The 21023-nt window shown below is 44.7% G+C and overlaps 1 protein-coding gene across 2 annotated transcripts; it reads right to left on the reverse strand.

Annotated features, from left to right (window-relative positions):
• Positions 1-11098: 11098 nt before the first annotated feature.
• LOC123426494 (eukaryotic translation initiation factor 3 subunit H) lies at positions 11099-16801 on the reverse strand. 2 transcript variants are annotated; one of them, XM_045110336.1, is made up of 12 exons: positions 16623-16801; positions 16424-16518; positions 15341-15457; positions 15152-15255; positions 14229-14295; positions 12419-12552; positions 12291-12339; positions 12143-12214; positions 11946-12047; positions 11807-11874; positions 11526-11678; positions 11099-11351 (listed from the first exon to the last, which is right to left on the reverse strand). In XM_045110336.1, exons 1-12 carry the CDS (start codon positions 16630-16632, stop codon positions 11294-11296), a joined length of 1029 nt encoding a protein of 342 aa, XP_044966271.1. In that variant the 5' UTR covers positions 16633-16801; the 3' UTR covers positions 11099-11293. The 2 variants fall into 2 exon arrangements, with proteins under 2 accessions (XP_044966271.1, XP_044966270.1); XM_045110335.1 differs by having other exon boundaries at positions 16424-16521; positions 16623-16730.
• Between the last annotated feature and the right edge of the window lie 4222 nt (positions 16802-21023).

The raw sequence follows: 21023 nt of genomic DNA on the forward strand, positions 1-21023 counted from the left end.
CATCCACTTCCCCCTCCCGTCCACATCTGGCCACGCTTTCTCCCCCGGCGGCGACCACGAAACCCTAGCCATGGGCTTCTTTGGCAAGGGCAAGGGCAAGCTCACTCCTGACACGAGCTCGTCCAAGGTGCTGGTGCCACCTCGCCGCTGCGCGCCACCGCTGGAGCGCCTGTACATCCTAGTCCACCAAGCTCGGTGGCACTGGCAGTACAGGCAAGCTCTGTCCTACCCACATGTGAACCTCCGCCATGGTTGGCATCTGTACCCCGACCGCATCCCTATCCCAGCAGTGTCGTGGTCTGCCCGCGCGCACGTGGAGGAGGTCTGCTGGCAGCGCGCGCTCCTCACTACGGAGCAGCGGCGCGATCCGACGTACGCGGCTAACTCCCCTGAATGGGAGGTTTGGTTCGCCGTCGAGAACGAGCAGGAGCACATCCATGACACCCACTTCGATACGGCTATCCCTCCACCGCACCCTCAAGTGAAGCCAGAGGAGCAGGAGGAGGAGGCCGCCTACCAGGCCGCCCTCGAGGAGGCAACGGCCTACGCCATCGAGGAGAGCAGGCGTGAGGAGGATGCGCGCTGGGTAGGTCTCAAAAAGGCCCTTGCGCTGTCCGTGGCAGGCGACTGCGTTGTGCCCCCTCCTTCATCTCCGCCGGCTGCTGAGGCTGAGGCGCACCAGCCACACACCTACCAGTGGACCGGCCAACTCCAGGAGTGGGTGTCCGCGCCTCCCGTCTGGTATGGGTGCACGGAGGAGGAGGAGCAAGAGTACCTACTGCACCATAAGTCACTGGCAGTGGCGAGGGAGGAGGCCGAGGCGGCGAAGCAGATGAAGCTCGAGCGCACGTGGACGGAGGAGGAGGAGGCGGAGCGTCGGGAGCGGGAAGAGGAGGAGCGAGCCCGTCAGCCTGCGCCGCCGATGCTGCCGGGCAAGGACGCTGCTCACGCGTGGGAAGCAGCGTTCCCTTGGGTTGGGCCGGCCCCGGAGCTCATCGACCTCACCTCCCCCGACGATGACGACGAAGACGATGCGTAGGGCGGCCAAGGGCGGCCGCTTTTTTTTATTTATGTTTAATTATATTTTATGTGGACTTGGGCCCGCTTTGACCGGCCTTTTAATGTTTAATTATGTTTGTTGTTGTTTGCGTCCGAGCCTGCGTTGGGCGGTCTGGCCAACCCATTTGAAAAAGCGGACACCAGCGTCCGCTCGGCCGACCCAAACGGACGAAAAGCGGACAAACCGTGCAATCGTTTGGATCGCAACGTTGGAGTTGCTCTAAGAAAGGTGAGGAGGAGGTGATAGCCACGGTGTAGCCTCCTTCATTCACGATGCCAGGCACCCACATGTGTGTCGCTGCACGTGCAACAACCACCGCTCACGGGCCTATGGGCCACGGCATTATCAACCCTCCTCCGGGGCCCCCGACGGCGTCCTTCGAGATGACACCGCCGCCTCGAGCAATTGTTCAGTTTGATTTCTTACTCTCTTCATCCTATGATTTTTACCCTTTGCTCACGGTAGTTAGCTCCTCTCGGGAATTGGCCAAGCACACCCTTCACTTTTGTTTCCACATTTTTCACGCGGAAATCCTAATCTATTGAAAACGTTGTGAACAATACTTCCATATGTTTGCAATTTTGTCGTCGTTTTGAGTCCCGATGGTCGCTCTCAATTTTTCAGGCTCGACTTCCATTTGGCTTGAGTCAATTTAGAAGAGGCTCTCTGAATTTGATTGGGAGTCATTCACAGCGCTCGTGTGCATGCGCTCCGGGCGAGATCGATACCAAATGTTGCTCCGCCAATTCTATTTCCTAGTTCCTACCCTTGGCACATCCGTATACGGCCTCCAAAGTTTCTCAACTATACATGACGCAGATTTACAAGATACACGAATTACCAGGAGCAATCATCTCTGACCATGATCTAGTTTTCACCATCATTTTTGGCAAGAACTATTCAAATATGTTGGGACATATTTTCACATGAGTACAACAAACCACCCGCGGACAGATGGACAGATGGAGCGGGTGAACCAGTGTGTCGAAACCTTTCTATAATGCTTCATACATGCCCTCCTGAAGCGCTAGAGTTTCTGGACACCGCTGGCTCAGTTTTGGTACAATTTCGCATCTCATTCAGCGATCGGCATGTCCCCTTTCAAGGTAATGTTTGGTCGTCAGCCTAAGCACTAGGGCATCTCTGAACACAACTCATGGTGGGTGACATCCCTGGCAGCTTGGCTAGAAGAAAGGGCAGTAATACAGAATTTGATACAGCAGCACCTCCACTCCAAGAATTACATGAAGATGCACGCGGATCAGAAACGCACATTTCAGGAATTCGTGGTGGGTGACCAGGTGTTCCTCAAACTTCAGCCTTACATTGAGACATCCATCACTCCGCGTGCAAATCACAAGTTGTCCTTCAAGTTCTATGGGTTGTTTCCAGTTGTCGCCAAAATCAATGCAGTGGCCTACAGACTCCAACTCCCATCACAAGCAATGGTGCACCCGGTGTTCATGTCTCGCAACTGTGTTGAGCTCTATTACCAGGTACGATAGCTTTAACTGAACTTCACTACCATTCTAATGACCTCGCGGTACCCACTGCAATTCTCTAGTCCAAGTGGCGACTACGAAATGGCGAGATGGTCGAGAAAGTCAAGATCTGATGGACAAGGGCTATACCCATGGATGACACCTAGGAAGATTGTCGAGCTCTACAGGTTCGCTTCCCACATGTTGTGGCTTGGGGGAAAACTCCCACTCAAGGGGGATGTTAATGCCCCTTGCATTGAGGACCCACCGTCCGACGAGCGATGCCAAGGTGAGGTGCGGCCCAGCCGCGCCAGGAAACCTAACCCATGCTACATGGGCCCCGAATGGGTTGCGGCAAGGTTAAGACCTACTTAACAGCAAGGACTAGAGCGAAGGAGGTATCCAGTGGATCAACGATGAATGGCACGGCTCTACCTACCTCCCCAATTCCTCTTCCACTCTCCATACCCCATGAACCCTAGATCGGCTAAGGAATTCTTCTATAATTGCGAGTAATTATTGTTAGAAAGAAGATATCATCACCAATTACTCTTGCTACCTGGTTGATCCCTATCATGCTCTAACAATGAAACAATCTATAACCTCGCGGATACTATAGGAGTTCACCAAAGTCGCACCTTATATCCATAAGAGTGTGTTCAGTTTGAGGATAAGTTGTCATCGAATGGGTTGATTCCGTCCCTGGCAGACCATCGTCGTGTTCGGTTGTGTTTGTATCCAGAACCAAACCGTCCCATGCAGTGAAAATGCCCCCGAGATGCTTCATCTAGTGATGTGTGGGATTCATAGGAACGACCTCATTATTCATCGATGGAGTGCAAAAAGAAAAGAAAAGAAACCAACGCCTCACGGCTCTCACCCCTCACGCCCTGAATCCTATCCCTATCCCTCTCGTTTCTTTCTTCCGAGTTGCCACTCTATACACGCTCCGTCTCTCTCGCATATCCTCTTGACTGGCGACACAAGGGAGATGACAGCCGGTGGCGGCTAAGGAACTAGAGGAATCCCGGCCGACCTGGAGCACCTCCTCCTCTCGTCCTACCTGTATCACTTCCTCCTCCCAACCTAACCTCCAATGCCTCCTCTACGTCAATATGGCGTCCCCGCCCCTATCTTCCTCAAGTTGCAGCACCTCCTGCTCGTAGCCTGAAGATATGAATCCCGATGGCCAAAACCATCCCTTCCCCCCGCCAAGTTTCTTCTACCCTAGGAAAAGACAGGGTTCATCCTAATCGAATGCATCCATGATGTACTACCATAGATAGTCAGATTTGTGTTAGTTTTCATCCATGATGTAGTTCCATAGATCAGTGGCCCTAGTATTTTTATTGATGGCGGGAAGGTTGTATTTTTTATCTGTTGTGCAAATGTTCAGGTGCCTAAACTTTTGTTTGAATATACTTGTTATGTTTGATAGAGTCCATGCATTTTAGATGGTCAAGAGGATGAATAGGAAGAGGATGATAAGGGGTGTTGTTGTTTTTGTGGTTCTTACTACGGTAGCGGTAATTGTTCGTGCCATAACAAGGAAGAGGAGAGCTCGCATTTCCTATGGCCCTATGAATGAAAGAGACCGGCAAAGATTTGACTATCTAAGTAGCAAAATTTGGCAGTGTGACGTGAAGTGTATAAACATGTTCAGGTTTGAGAGAGCTCATTTCTTTCATTTGTGTGGCATATTGAGGGATCGCAAGTTGCTAAAACCGGCCATACATTTAGATGTGGAGCAACAAGTGGCAATGTTTTTGCATACTATTGGACATAACATTCAGAATAGGGTTGTGGCAACGAACTTCTATAAATCATTTGGGACAATTAGCATCTACTTTAGACGTGTCCTTCATGCCATAGGTGGGCTGTGTAATGATTATATCAGGCCACCTTCATTGGAGATCCCAACAAAAATAGTAGGAAATCATCGGTTTGACCCATATTTCAAGGTATTTAAAAACTATTCCTTAGATATTTAGGATATTAATCATGCCATTTACTATTTTTTCAATATATAGGGTTGTATTGGAGCTATTGATGGTACACATGTGTGAGCATCGGTGACCAAAGATGTTGAAGCATATTTTCATGGTAGGAGGGGATTTACCACTCAAGATGTGATGGCAGCAGTAGATTTTGACCTCCGCTTCACATATGTGTTGGCTGGTTGGGAGAGGGCAGCCCATGATGCGACTGTTTTAACTGATGCATTAGCATGTAAGAGAGGGTTACAAGTGGGAGAAGGTAAGAGATTGCCTTAGATTTGTCCATATATCAGTGAAAGCCTTATCAGCATTTTTTATTTCTCCTTTTTAGGAAAATTCTACCTATTTGATGTGAGATATGGAGCCAAACCCGGTTTCTTGCCACCTTTCTGTGTCGTGAGATACCATTTGAACGAGTGGGGCAACAATACAGTTCAAAAATATAAAGTAGTTGTTCAATCTTAGGCACTCATCACTACAGGTGACGGTAGAGAGAGCTTTCGGATCTCTCAAGAGGCGATTCAAAAATTTAGATGATGTCAAACCATTCTTTCTATTTCTGGTACATGTAGACATCGTCATAGCTTGTTGCATCCTTCATAATTATGCACTATCTCAAGAGATTGATGAATTCATTATACCTGAAGTGACATGGACCACCCAACTAGTTCGAACACAAAGGCAACAAGCAAGTGACCATAGGGCCACGATTGACCGTATGCGACAAATTGCTACACAAATGTGGGTGGATAGGCAGGCCATGTATGGAAATTGAGTAGTATGGCATACTACATGTCAAAACCATGTATCTTTGAGTTTATGTAATGGCTGGATAATTGTACCATTTGTTATGTTGAAACAATCTTAAGAAGTAGAGGAATATTTGGGGCAGGCTGGTCACATTGAAGAATTTAAGTGGAGCTCTATGGGATGAGGATACTTGCACTATCAGGTTGAGTGATGATCACTATGCAGGTCATTGTATGGTAAGCTTTGATGCATGAATATTTGACATGTTGTCTCTCTGTTATGCTAATCATTTGAACAATTTGTGTAGGATCACAAATCTGATGTGGCCCTCTTGAATACCCCAATTGAGCACTATCACGCCATGGAGACAGTTTTCCTGCAAAAAAACTGCTACATAGAAGAATGCAAGGTCTGGTAATGATGACCTTTCCATTGAAATAGAAGATGATGATAATGGTGAGGTGAACATGTCACCAAATGTTGGGGAGTCCTCTAATCCCAATGAACCCACAAAAAAGAAGGCTAAGGTGGTGAAAAATAAGGAATATGCGTTGATGACAACTCTCCAAGATGGGTTCAAACTTGTAGCTGCAGCTCTTGTGAAGTCTGGTGGAGATGATGATACTATACCTCATGACCTTTGGGAAGTTGTCCCTGGCACTATTGGATCTGCTGAAGGATACCTTGCTCACTACTATGCCCATCTTGTGGACAATCCCAAGATAGCAAGAGCTTTAATGTCGCTTAGTGAGTCTAACCTGTTGATTCGGGTGGGTAGGTATGTGATGAAGTACTTCGCTTGATGCACTTATCGTATGGACTAGTGTGAGACAATGAACTTTGCATTATGAACTTGTACTAAACTTCAATTAGGAGAGCTTTTGGATGACTAGTATGTGAACCATATGTTATGGATTGTAATGAACAATGTTTCTTTTTGACGATGACCTTGTGATATTGTTCCATCTTATGATATTTGTACTGGAAATCGGTTATATGCGATGTTATATATTTGTTTGACTTGTGACCATATACTCTTAAATTGCTTGTTGAAATTACAAAGGAAATGCTGCCAAAATTTTGAATTATATGTTGTTCAAATGTAGAGAGCTATATGAGCACATGAGAGGTAATCTCATCATTCATATGGAAGAGGTGAGTGGAATGAAATTATTCTCATTTCACCTCCCAAACCAAACACATGGACAGAACCAACCCATGCCATTTTCTATGTTCAACCGAACACAAGAATGGAACCAACCCATGCATCCGAAATGAAACCATGACATTCCATGTCTTTTGATCGTCAAACTGAACACACCCTAAGGGCATGAGTAATGGTGGCTATAGGAAGCGTTAGCCGCAGCCATCCACGTAGATAAAGAGTTCTGAAACCACTGTATGAAATAATCTCACCCTATGGTAAAGTCATGTTCTACTCCCGAGCTCATCTTAACTCGGGGTGAACAGTAAATTCAAAAATAAATGAAAAATATTTCAAAAAATTCTGAATTTTTTGGGTGCAGCCATTAACAGAAGTTCTTAGTGCTTGTAAAATTTCATCGAAAAATGATATTAGTAGAAGTTGTGGAAAAAACAAAATCAGTACTCCAAAATGTTATCGAAAACTGCATGGGATGCATCTTGCTTTGCCATGGTGCGTGAGAAAGATAGGAAGGAAAAAAGCAAAACAAAAAATGTTACAGCCAACTTTTTTCACAGAAGAGGTGGTCTCTTCTGCAAGCATATGTTTTCTCCTGCAAGCATCACTTTGAGACGCCATGGACCATCCGAGCCAATGTGGAGACCTGGAGCAGTTGTCCACTGTGTAGCGATGGCCATGCTCTATACAAAGCGCGTCTATTTTTAAACACGGTTCACAGTTCAAACACATATGTTCATGTACACATGGTGAAACATATCTTAATCATACATGTTCATGCTTTGCTAGATGACGAGTTGGTTCACGCACAAAAGTTGCTAAGAGATTTGCGCCCCTGATTGGTCTGCCCTGTCCTGCATCCCGAAAGATGGTCCTCGCGGCAATTTGTATTCTGCTACCATAGATGGTCCCACACCCCTTGTTTCCAAGTGAAGTCGCACTAAACCTTCGTTTAACTAGCCATCGAACGAACTAACGAAGGAAGAAAGAAAAGGATGACGTTGTGCAGTGTGGAATTTGAACCAACGCAGTATTCCGTGCTTGAAGGGAAGAGATCGAAGCCGTGGCGTGCATGTGCCATCACTCATCAGCCGCGGTCGCAGTGCATGACAGCTAGAGTGTAAACCCACCATATCTCCTTGTCCTCTTCCACGACGGATGGCTTGCTCCTACATCCATTCCTTCAAATGGTTTAAGATGTATGAAACTATTTGAAACTATTTAAATTTTGTTTAAAATCCGCACGTTCAAATAGTTTCATACATAGGCTACACATGCAACAATAATTCAAATTTAAAATAAAAAAAATATTTCAACATTGTTGTCTTCTTTAACCATCCACATATGATCAATCAAATCTTCCTTCAGCTACTCGTGAGTTGTTGGATGTCGTATTTATTGATGCATTTAAATAAACTCTCGAAATGTGGCCGAGTTTTTGGCTGCAAGTTTGATTGAATCATCCATGTTCTTAAATTCTGGAACTGCTGCAACATCCCCACCTTTATCCTTGGCGACCATGTTATGCATGATCACACAACATGTCAGCACCTCTCATAAGGTCTTCGGGTCACATTGTTTTGCATGTTATTTTAGACAACCTCAGTTTTTCACTCGAATGTCTAAATTTGATAGTCTATATTTCAGATCCACCCTGCAGCAATATTCAGATTCACTTTGCAGCAATATTCAGTAGTAGCAGCAATATAGAGAGGAGAAAATACATAGCACTCTGCCAATACACCGCAGCCGCCGCCCGAGCCGCTCGCTCGCGCTCGCTGCCGCCGCCACTCGCGCTCGCGGCCCCCCGCCGCCGCTCGCTTGCTTGCGCACATCATCGCTCGCCCCCTCGCAGTCGCCGCCGCTCGTGCCCTCCCCTGCTCGCGTCCTCGCGCCCTCAAAGCCGCCGCCGCCGCCGCTCGCGCTTTCGCATCCTCCTTGTCTCCAACTGCTCCAGATGGGCGCGAGAGAGAGCTCGCGAGAAGTAGCTCTGGTTTGGACATCGTCGCTCGGTTGTCCAAATGTGGACAATGGGTAGCGATTTTGATGGATGTCTAAAATTTAGACTAGCACATACACCAGTCGCTGGAGGCATTTTTTGACCTGTGGTAGTCTATATTTGGTTTAGACAATGAGATACACTAGCCACTAGAGATTCTCTCATCAGCCGCGGTCGCAGTGCATGCTAGCTAGAGTGTAAACCCACCATATCTCCTTGTCCTCTTCCACGACGAATGCGACTGCCAGAGGGAACCGGCTTTTTTTCTACTCCCTTCATTTCTAAATATAAGATCTTTCAAAGATTGCATTATAAACTACATACGAATGTATATAGACATATTTTAGAATATAAATTCACTCATTTTGCTCCGTATGTAGTCTTCTAGTGAATTTTTTAAAAGATCTTATATTTTGAAACAAAGAGAGTAGATGAACTAGACTACTACCATGGATATTGCACTGGACACTGCGAGCCGCACGTTCACGGAAGTTCACACGTACAGTTTTACTCCAATGTTGCCCCATAAATTTCCTAATGCATTCGTCCATAGATATGAGGATAGTTGATAGACATGGATGTAGGAGCAAGCCATCCAAAAGAACCCACACATATTAAGCCTTCCTAAATCTTAAATTTTGTTTAAAGTCCATACGTTCAAATAGTTTCATACATAGGCTACACATGCAGCAATAATTCAAATTTAGGGCCTCTTTGGTTTCAATAAGTTAGGTGACTTATAAGTCAGGTGACTTAAAACCAGTGACTTATAAGTCACGCCTGTTTGGTTGTCATCCGACTTATAAGTCACCTTTTCATGCAAAACTGGGTGACTTATAAGTTTTAAGTTGGGGTGGAGCAACTTATGACTTATAAGTTGAGGTGACTTATAAGTTGGGTCTATTTGGCAAAATAAGTCATTTTTTGCACTTTTCAACTTATAAGTTGGTGACTTATTTGGAACCAAACAGGGTCTTAAAAGAAAAAGAAAAATCAACATTGTTGTCTTCTTTAACCATCCACATATGATCAATCAAATCTTCCTTCAGCTACTCGTGAGTTGTTGGATGTCGTATTTTTTGATGCATTTAAATAAACTCTTGAAATGTAGTCGGGTTTTTGGCTGCAAGTTTGATTGAATCATCCATGTTCTTAAATTCTGAAACTGCTGCAACATCCCCACCTTTATCCTTGGCGGCCATGTTATGCATGATCACACAACATGTCAGCACCTCTCGTAAGGTCTTTGGGTCACATTGTTTAGTAGGTCCACGAACAACTGCAAAACGGGTCTGCATAACTTCAACTACCCTCTCGACATCCTTTCTAGCTGGTTCTTGTCTTTTTACAAAGTGGGAGTTTTTTTAACCAACTGGGTTAGATATGATGTTAACAAAGGTAGCGATGAAAGATAGATTCCATCAACCAGATAGTAGCTCATGTTGTACTCATGTCCATTGAGAGTATAGTGACAAGAAGGTGTTTTTTCTTCACTCAGTCTTGCAAACAATGATGATCGTTGCAGCATATTGATGTCGTTGTAAGACTCGTGCATGCCAAAAAAAAAAAGCATGTAAAATCAAAAGATCATGTGATACACCTACTTAAAGAATGATGATGAGCTTCTTAAGATGATCTTGATATTGCCCTTGTACAGCCTTCGGGCAGTTCTTTCGTTTTCAATGTATGAAGTCAAGAAATCTAAGCAAGTCTGGCCATCCTCTTGCTTCTGAGATTGACAATAATCCTTGAGTGTTCGTCATAGTTGGTTCTCTCGGGTAAACAGTTACAAACCTAACCATGACACTTGTATGTTTTGGATGGGCCGAAGGTGTCGAAGGCCTACATGGCTACTGTTTGCCCGTAAATCCTCCATGTTTGTTCCGGATTTAACTGAAAAGGTCTGTCTGAACCATTCAACAAACAGATACAGCCGTGTTGGATGGTAAACCGTGTCCATACGGCTTAGGGTCAGTTTTGAAAATACCCTTAAGCCCCTTTGCTGATGATCGCCTGTGCGTGAGGCTTGCTCGAAGATCCCCTTAAGCCATTTTACTGATGATCGCCACTAAGCCCATATACGGAGAAAGGCACACACAGCAAAAACATAAGTGGTCAATGAGCGCCACCAGATGTAGCCATTGCCTCAAAGTGAGTACCTGCATCTGCATCCTAACCAGTCGGGTGAAATTCATTTATTAGGGATAATCCAGCAAAATCATAATCAACCGAACATCCAGTTTCCCCGTTCAACGCTGACAACGTGAATCATCTACTTCCACTGTACCTAAATACTCCTTCATCCAGAATCACTCATCGCACAAATATATAAAAATAAATATATCTAAAACTAAAATATATCTAGATGCATTCATTTCTATGACAAGTATTTTTGGACGGAGGAAGTAATTATAATTAGCTAATTCTCTTCAACCCAATTCGATAACACTACCAATCGCAAACGAGGCCACCTAACACGAAACAGAATTTCAGCTTGCTTAGTGTCATCAGAAGATATATGCAAATTCGCATTCACAGCAGCAGTACCATCTAGTGTGAGCAAACTGAAACATGCCGAATATGCCCTAAAATATCCATGTTCACGCTTTTCACGTATGATTCAAGAACCATCTCACCCACAACCAAACCAAACGAAGAGACCAAATTTAATTGCAGAAGGCGGGAACACAACCATCAAAACAAATGATATCGACCCAATGCATCTTAACTATCTCATTTTGGCAAAACAAAATAGGCAATGAGCATGCGCACATGGAGTACATTGCAAAATTGAGGTGCGATACAGTGTTAAGTTAAAATCTCACGCCAGCTGCCACCCAGCACCTAATCTTCCTGCAACGCCTTCATCAAGTATAGCCTGTTGAAACTCTGGCCAGCAACCCTGCAATCATGAATGACAACAATCAATATACAAGAGCCTATAAAATCAGCAGCAAGTGTGCTTTAAAAACATGCAAAAGGCAGTAGAACTGTGAAACCAACTACCAATAAAATGCAGTGTATCATTTGTCATTCTACCAAGGATATAGGCATAGGAATGTTACAGAATCCATACCCATTGATATGGTTGCAGTAACTCGAGATCTGATTGGTTACGAGATAACCCTCCAAGCGGGATGGCTCAGGAAGCGGCTTGAAGATAGGGTTGGATGGATCTTCTTCTGGCAACGGCTCCTCGCCAGCAGCCTTTCTCGACATGTTCTCTTGCCTGTAGTGGCACAACCAATACGTTAGGTGTTTAATGTCCACACATTTGCTTTACTTGCTTCTGGGAGGCACTATCTTTGGATGACACAAGAGCTAATAAACAGCAACGGATACAATATTTGTTTTCACCTTCTCTTTTGAAGCCATGCCTGTTGCTGTGACTGTTGCCTTCCTAGGTTGCGATAGTAATATTGGAACTACATCAAAAGAAAACTCAGTCAAACAAATAGAATTGTCACTTGAATCCAGTTCTTTTAAAGTAAATTACCTTGTTTTGCTCTGATGAAAGACCATCCATGCACCCAATCATAAATTCTAGGTTCCTTTCCATAAAGGGTGCAGTCGACAATTTAAGACGGTCAAAGTCACACTGGGAATAGAAATGAAAACGATGTAACTCCCGGAAATGCTAAAAGGATGAAGACATATTATGTACAAAAGCATTTAGAAGTAAAAAATCTCAACCTGTGAAACAGGTGACTCAGGTTCCAGCTCCTTCATGAAGGCACTGACAAGCGCCGAGTTGGACACTTTAATCTGCGAGATAAACAAAAAAGGATACATCAAGAGATCAATTTTGTTGCCATGATTATACGAACATATAAGTACGCACCGGTATCTCCTCGAAAATATCAACCCATGACAATTTCTTTTCCCTTAGCCTGTGAACACAAAGGGTCATTTGCATATACAATGTTTGAGACTTACTAAAAGTGAGGAGTCACAGAAATGAAACCATACTTCTCTCCAGTTAAACCATTGTTGCGGTACAGATCCATAAAAGAGTCTGTGAGCTTCAGGGCTTTAAGAGCTAGCACTCCTTGACTAGACCTAGATGGGTCATACACGATACACACGCATCGCCTGATGTTCTCCTGCAAGATGTAAATGTTAATCCAACAAGGGAAATAGGAGAGCAAGTAATAAAAAAAATATGCTGACCACAGGGCCTACTCAAAGATAAGTATGAAGCTTATACTGAAAATTGATTACATGAAAGCTCAGGGTTTATAGGTATGAAGCTGAATAGCTGATATTGAAAAAAAAAAATCGTTACAGCTGCACTAGTAATTGTTCTTGGAAAGGGTTTGAAACTTGAAACCTAATGCCTGATCTGTTAAAACTTAGTACCTGCTTGAAAACTGAAATACAACAGAAACTTGGAACCTAAAACCAAAAACTTGTTGAAACCTACACACTGACACACGAAATCTGTTGCATCTTGGAGGGAGGGAAGGCCGACGAATGTACCACCAGTCCACCGCTATCCTCTTTATATCGAAGTTTTTGAGTCAACGAGTCGCTGAGTCGTTCGGTGGGGGCGACTCTAGACTAGTTGTGACTCATGGTCGACGAGTCGACTGAGCTCGTAGCCGGATGCAAATACCAGGGAAGGAGCACACCTTCAACAGCAGCAGCAGACAGGGGAGGAGCACACCTTCAACAGCAGCAGCAGACAGGGGAGGAGCACACCAGCAGCTGCAGCATCTAGGGGAGCAGGGGGAGAGCACACATTCAGCAGCAACTGCAGCCAGTGGAGGAGCACACCAGCAACAGCAACTTTCAGGGGAGGAAGGGGAGAGCACACCAGCAGCAGCAGCAACCATGGGATGAGGGGAGGAGCAACCATGGGAGGAGGAGAGGAGCAGACCAGGGGCGCCGGCTGCTGCCAAGGAGAGGGTTGGATCGGGGTGGGGGGAGAATGAATCGATCTAGGTTTCCAGGAGGGCATGAGCAAGCAGATAACAGTAAAAAACATATGACAGATGGGGCCCCCAATAATTGAGTCGTTTTCGACCCATACACAGCGACTGGTCGTGACTAGTCGCTTGAGTCGCTCGACTCAAGCCAGGAGGCGAGTCGAGGATCGGAGTCGACCATGAAGTAGCGACTCATAGACTAGTCTACGACTAGTCGCGACTAGTCACTCGACTCGAAAACAAAGCTTTATATGCAACACGTAAAGGAGAAACCATAGATGCATTGGTCTGGCTTCCCTACTACCCGCCATAGCATAGAAAATCTGTAGAAAAAATATGGATCTGCCCCTCCATTCCAACACATGATAAAAACCATTGTTGAGGAAATCGTTAACTGGTAACTGCTCGGTTGGCTGGTGAGTAGGGGATTAATGGGCTAATCGGCAAGTTAATCGGCCATTTAATCCATTAATCGAGCGATTTATCAGTTAATCGGCTACTCGGTGACCCTGCAAGTAGGGATTAATCGGCAAGTTAACTGGTTAACTCGACGAATTCTTGAACATGGATAAAAACTACAAACATGAAAGCCTGTAAACTCCTTACGCTAAAAATCCTATAAACCCCCTTCTTAGATCTACATAATATCTTAATATGACTAAAATCATCTTAATATTACCACAATGCGACTCCTTGGTATAGATATGTATGTGAACTCAGTACACCACTGATTTGGCATGTTCAAAACTGTTAACCAAAAGGAGGGTCCAGTATAGAACAAGGCCAGGGAGGTTCCAGCATTAGGGAAATATTTTTCAACACCAGCAAGCAGCTCATTTCTCTAACCGTACCTGATAGTTCATAAATGTTTCAATCAGCTCGACGGTTTGAAAAGATCCAAGCAAGCAAGACTGGTACCTGCAAGAAAGGTAAAAACAATGCAAAGTGTCACATTGTGATCCAGTAGAAGAGTAGAACATGAATGTTGGGCTAGAAGCCGCAACATAAGCAAGATACAACATAACAGCATCATACTAGTGTAGCTCAAGATGAAATGACAAACATCACGACTCACAAACTCATAAGTGTATTTAGAACAAGAAATATACAGTGTGTTTTCAACAAGACATGTAAACTGGCCGACTAGTATATAAAATTACCAATAGTGTAAACTGTACCACATATGGACCTAACACAGACCACTTACTGAAATGCTAACCCTCACTTCACTAGAGTTTTGATGTTGCTCCACGTAATAAACTAATCTAGCAACCTTTACGAACTAGTGTTTAAGAAAGATGAATAAATTGCAATTGTCAATTTGAATCTAGTTAAGAAATTTAGACATAGCTAATGTAAAACCATGAAGTACCAGCAGAATAGACACCTAGCAGCTATGCGGCTATGACACTATTTAGTTCTCATTTCTCAGTGCTAACGGCAGTACCATATTGCATTGGCAAATGAACATGCCTCAATTATGTCTCGCTGTAACATTTCATACAGGCCTACAATGCCATTAATACAAGAAAAAACATAGCATAGCATACAGATTGTCAATTTGAAACAATGAAAAACTATTGTCTATCAACGAGTATGTCAGTACACTTCTACACTAAATAGTTGTTCAGTTATGCAAGATACGCAGAAATAAGACATAAATACATGAAGATCTGTGAATTTGTCAACGTACATGTCAAATATTTAAACAACCGCTAACTATTCGTTACTGAGTTTGAATATCAATACAGAATCGGATGAAATAGCTTCTCACCATCCAACAGTGTTATTGTCAACATTAACCTCCCTCAAGCACCTCATCATCTCAAGCTGATAGTTCGCACCATCTGCATCAGCTTCCTCGTCGTCCTCTCTTATCTACAGCGTAAAGTAGGTATTATTCGCCAATATCAGATGAATCACAAGTATCCTGGAAGTAACACCGCCAAGAATGTCGACTCACAGGGAAAGGAAAACAGTTGGTCACTTCCAGAACACTACCAACATCCAAACCAAGCAGTTGACCTGTAACCAGAGCAGGTGCAAACTCCTCACAGTGCTTAATGATCTTCAGGACAGCCTGCATAATAAGAGACAAACAAATGATAATTACAAGAAATTACACCAGCTCAGCTGTGTTTAGTAATACAGAGGCCAGCGATAGTCATGGAAATACCAACTGATGAACCACAAACGCACTAGTGTTTAAGGTAACTGGAGTTTCAGAAACAACATTATCAATTGTATCCATAGACACCCAGATAATAACATATACTCCATTTCAGTGCTAGAACGATCCATTTGAGCGACAACTAATTCCGGACGGAGGAAGATTAGTGTGTCCTATTATTCAATGTGTATCAACAAAAACTAGGAAACTAGCACTGATTCCCTTTTTATATGCGCAAACATATTACTAAACAGATTGATGTTCTCGGTGTGCTTAATGTTTATTTTGAAGAAAAATATGTTCAGATGTAGCAACTCTATTGGTTCGGCCACGCATGAATGTAACGGCTAAAGGTTCAGGGAGGTATCGTATTATAAGGAAACAGCATCCAATAGGTGGTCTACGGCAATAGACTACATGCTGTTCTAGCCCCTCTATGCGCTAAAAATCACACAGGAGTTCCGTTTTGCAAAAGGTAGCTTCTCAAAATAACTTACTCATTTCTACTTCAAGATGCAAAAGATTAGTTGAAAGCACCTTTGTTGAAATATGTAACACGTACTGTGACTAGTAAATATTCCCCTAACTAACTTGACTCCACAGCACAGTAAACTAACCACAAATTTCACCTATGCCATGTCAAATCAGTAAGCATCTCAATCCAGATGCTGAATAAAACCGTGTTTGTGGGTGTTTTCTGGGGAGTGGGACTAAACAGATGTAGCGGGAGCTTCACCACACAAACAGATCCGTCGAAAAGCGAGACATTCCCCTACTTCCTCTCACGTGTCAGCGACCGAAATCAAACGGACTAATACTGAGTATGCACGCGAGACTGTCCATAACGAACGCAAAAGGGGGATCAAGAGCAATCACCAGTCCCTCCATCTGGACGACGCGGAGTGGCACCGCCGCCTCTTCGGTGACCGTCGACATGGCCTGCAGGAACGACTTCCCTCCCGCTGCCGGTGCTGCTGCACATCAGCCAACCAACCACCCGATGGCATCCAGAGTTAAAAGCGTGCAATAAGATAGGGCGTGGACCGGGACAGACGAGGATGCCGGCGTCACTTACGATTCGCCATGGCTGCTCGGTGGTCGGCGGCGCGGAGGCGCGAAGAGGATTGGAGGGACGGCGCGGGGAGGGGAGGATGTGCGGGCTAGGGTTTTTGGTGTGGCAAGGCTATTTGGTCGAGTCTGTCTTGGTCGATGTGCGGCGCAGATGTCTTCCGGTTTTTTTTTCCTTTTTTCTGTACACCAGTTGGAACTTCGAAAACAGGAAAGTTTCGTATGTTCTGTTTCAATTGGTTTGGTGTTTTTTCGGGTCAAAAAATTATTTTGGTTTCATGTTTCGGATTATTCATGACAACTTTTGCCTGATTTCTTTATTAGAAACCGTTTGCGATAAAAATTTCAGTTTTTCTGCCATGAAAAGAAAAAACATTCGATATATACGTAGGATTATATGAAAAAATCCTGATTCTCAAAAGAAATACACGAAAGATCTTTTTTTAACTGAAATATTTGAAAAAAAAATCTTGGACTCATTCCGTTAACGGAGTTTCTAAATTTAAAGAATATGAAAAACATAAAGGTTTTTTCATACGAAAAGGATACAGAGCCAGCATTCACCCTTCATTGTATCGGCGCGACTCGAGTGCTATCGTGAGATCTCGATGCGCTAATCTTGACGTTGGGCGCTTGAGCCACATAGACATCAACAATTCACTTCAAGGGTGGTAAACGCGAGACGTGGGGTGGGTGATTGCTTTTTCAAAGGGATTTGGAATCATGCCTTGCACTCGTCCCTCTCTCTCTCTCTCATTTCCCTTTGTCTATTCCTTCTACCGTGCGTGATTTTGTTCTATCCCAAGTGAATAGATCGTCACTACTCATCGACGGCTCGATTTGACAATCCCATCACGCCATTGTATCAAGCATTGGCGTGGGTTTATTTTCACCAACCAGTTTTTCGCTTGGGTTCATCTATGCGCATTGGGGTTCGAGAGAGTGAGGGTTTGCTAACGAGTGGGGATGGTCTCTCGTCCATTCACACCGGGGCGAGGGGAAAGGAATGGGAGGTGGCATCGGTTGGGTGGCGCGGTCATGGTGGAAGCTGCAACGGCGGCTCTAGACGGGTGTTGGGGATTGGGTGGTGGGGTCATGGAGGAGGCACAACATTGACTCACAATTGGGTGGTGCGGGTTGGGTAGCACGACCGCGGCGGAGGCGCAACGACGGCTACATATCATGTCCTTCCATGTCACTCATTGCTCGACTGGGTAGCGGTTTTGGTGCACGGGCTTTTGAGGGGTAGAGCTTGTGACTTGTGGGTTGTAGCACACACAGAGTCATGCGGGAATATCGTCAGCAATATCGGTTCGCAATGTATAGCTCGTGGCTTAGAGGGATTCTGGTGTGGGTTAGAGGCCTTCAATTTTTGCATCAAAATCCATTAAACAACTTGAATTTATGATGTTGTGTTCAAGCGACAATCAAGAGTAGTTAGAAAACGCAAGGCCGATAGAACGGAGGTAACAACACATTTTTCTCTCTATTGCATGTTTTAATTTATACAAGATGGATGGCACATATTAGCCTTGGTTGTCATGTTTTCTAGTGCATGCATCCAAATCCTCGATCCAGTGAACTGCTTTGTTCCCTCTCGTCCAATGAAAAAGGATACATGTGAGGCGACTAATTCATCCCTCTGTCGGTTAGGTTGTTAGTACTCCTTCCCTCCTGGTCGCCGCTCCAGTGAAGGATGGGTGGAGGAACCCGGTTCTCTACCTCGAGTGTAGTTAGGGTTAGTGTGTCCCACTTATGGCATTTGGATGGCGGTGACATTGGCATTTGGGATAAATTTCCCTCCATCTCAACCTCATCTCGACGATGCCACCCATGGTGAACTCGAGGGATCTTGACCTTATTTTGTTGTTTCTTTCGTGTGTTGGATGTGCTGATGTTTGTGTTTTTGTGGCGGATCTCATCTTGTGAAGTGTAATCTTTGTTTAGGGGCAGATAAAGGTCCAAGATCAATGTTGGAGCCATGTCGGTGGCGGTTCCGGCGTTTTGACTCGAAGATATCGGTGTCATGAGGTGAATCTCGGTTTTGAGGAGCACGGTGATGATCCTCGGTCGCCGTGCCACAACGACAATGGCCTTGCCAGTGGCGGGGATCTTCTTTAGCTCACAAAGCCATCATGGAGTCATGGGTGATGGTGCTTCTTCGTCTCCTAAGACCACAAATGGTGTGAATGGTGGTTGCAAAAATATGCTTCAATGGGGTTTCCTTGGAATGATGCGAGGCATGTGTCTTATCTCCTTTTCTCTCATGGTTTCCACGGATTTGTATTGCAACTTAACATCGGTTTAATGGAATGTGGAATTTCTAAAAAAAAATTACATGTTCAAATCCACGGCAAATTACAACATGGTTTGTTAGCAATAAATGCCTTCTTAACATGGTAAATTGAGTGTCTCCTAAAAAATCTTAGTAGTCTTGGTGGGAAGAGGAGCACGGTAGAAGGTACAAATTGATAGCCTCGAAAAACTTAGCTTTGAACGAACCCATTGTCGAAAGTGCCACACACACTACAAAAGAAACCACTTCCGTGATAATACGTGTTTGTCATAGTAGGTCGGGTTTTCTGTCACGCTTGTACATCCATGACAATTTTATGACAAAATGAAGATAGTCATACATGTGTCGTCGTAGAAGTGACAATTGTTGGAAATATGCCCTAGAGGCAATAATAAATTAGTTATTATTATATTTACTTGTTCATAATAATCGTTTATTATCCATGCTAGAATTGTATTGATTGGAAACTCAAATACATGTGTGGATACATAGACAACACATTGTCCCTAGTAAGCCTCTAGTTGACTAGTTCGTTGATCAAATATGGTCAAGGTTTCCTGACCATAGGCAAGTGTTGTCACTTAATAACGGGATCACATCATTAGGAGAATCATGTGATGGACAAGACCCAAATAATATACGTAGCATATTGATCATGTCATTTTATTGCTATTGTTTTCTGCATGTCAAGTATTTGTTCCTATGACCATGAGATCATATAACTCACTGGCACCGGAGGAATGCCTTGTGTGTATCAAACGTCACAACGTAACTGGGTGACTATAAAGGTGCTCTACAGGTATCTCCGAAGGTGTCCGATGAGTTAGTATGGATCAAGACTGGGATTTGTCACTCCGTGTGACGGAGAGGTATCTCGGGGCCCACTCGGTAATACAACATCACACACAAGCCTTGCAAGCAATGTGACTAAGTGTAAGTCACGGGATCTTGTATTACGGAACGAGTAAAGAGACTTGTCGGTAACGAGATTGAAATAGGTATGTAGATACCGACGATCGAATCTCGCGCAAGTAACATACCGAAGGACAAAGGGAATGACATACGGGATTATATGAATCCTTGACACTGAGGTTCAACCGATAAGATCTTCGGAGAATATGTAGGATCCAATATGGGCATCCAGGTCCTGCTATTGGATATTGACCAAGGAGTACCTCGGGGCATGTCTACATAGTTCTTGAACCCGCAGGGTCTGCACACTTAAGGTTTGGCGATGTTTTAGTATAGTTGAGTTATATGTGTGGTTACCGAATGTTGTTCGGAGTCCCGGATGAGATCACGGACATCACGAGGGTTTCCGTAATGATCCGGAGACGAAGATTGATATATAGAATGACCTCATTTGATTACCGGAAGGTTTTCGGACATTACCGGGAATGTACCGGGAGTGACGAATGGGTTCCGGGTGTTCACCGGGAGGGGCCAGCCCACCCGGGGAAACCCATAGGCCTTCGGGGTGCTGCACCAGCCCTTGGTGGGCTGGTGGGACAGCCGAAAAGGGCCCTATGCGCAGGAGATAGAAAATCAAAGAGAAAAGGGAAAAAAGGTGGGAAGGAAGGGAAGGACTCCACCTTCCAATCCTAGTTGGACTAGGATTGGAGGTGGACTCCTCCACCTCCTTGGCCGGCGGACCCTTGGGGTCTTGAACCCCAAGGCAAGCCTCCCCTCCCCTCCTCCTATATACAATGGAGTTCTAGGGCTGATTTGAGACAACTTTTGCCACGGCAGCCCGACCACAAGCACCACGGGTTTTTCCTCTAGATCGTATTTCTGCGGAGCTCGGGCGGAGCCCTGCAGAAGTAGATCCTTCACCACCACCGGAGCGCTGTCACGCTGTCGGAGAACTCATCTACTTCTCTGTCTTGCTTGCTGGATCAAGAAGGCCGAGATCATCGTCGAGCTGTACGTGTGTTGAACGCAGAGGTGCCTTCCGTTCGGCACTAGATCGGAGTGGATCGTGGGACGGTTCGGGGGGCGGATCGAGGGATGTGAGGACGTTCCACTACATCAACCGCGTTTCTTAAACCTTCCTGCTGCACGATCTACAAGGGTATGTAGATCCAAATCTCCTCTCGTAGATGGACATCACCA

Source organism: Hordeum vulgare, chromosome 2H, assembly GCF_904849725.1.
Source record: "Hordeum vulgare subsp. vulgare chromosome 2H, MorexV3_pseudomolecules_assembly, whole genome shotgun sequence".
Lineage (NCBI taxonomy): Eukaryota > Viridiplantae > Streptophyta > Magnoliopsida > Poales > Poaceae > Hordeum > Hordeum vulgare.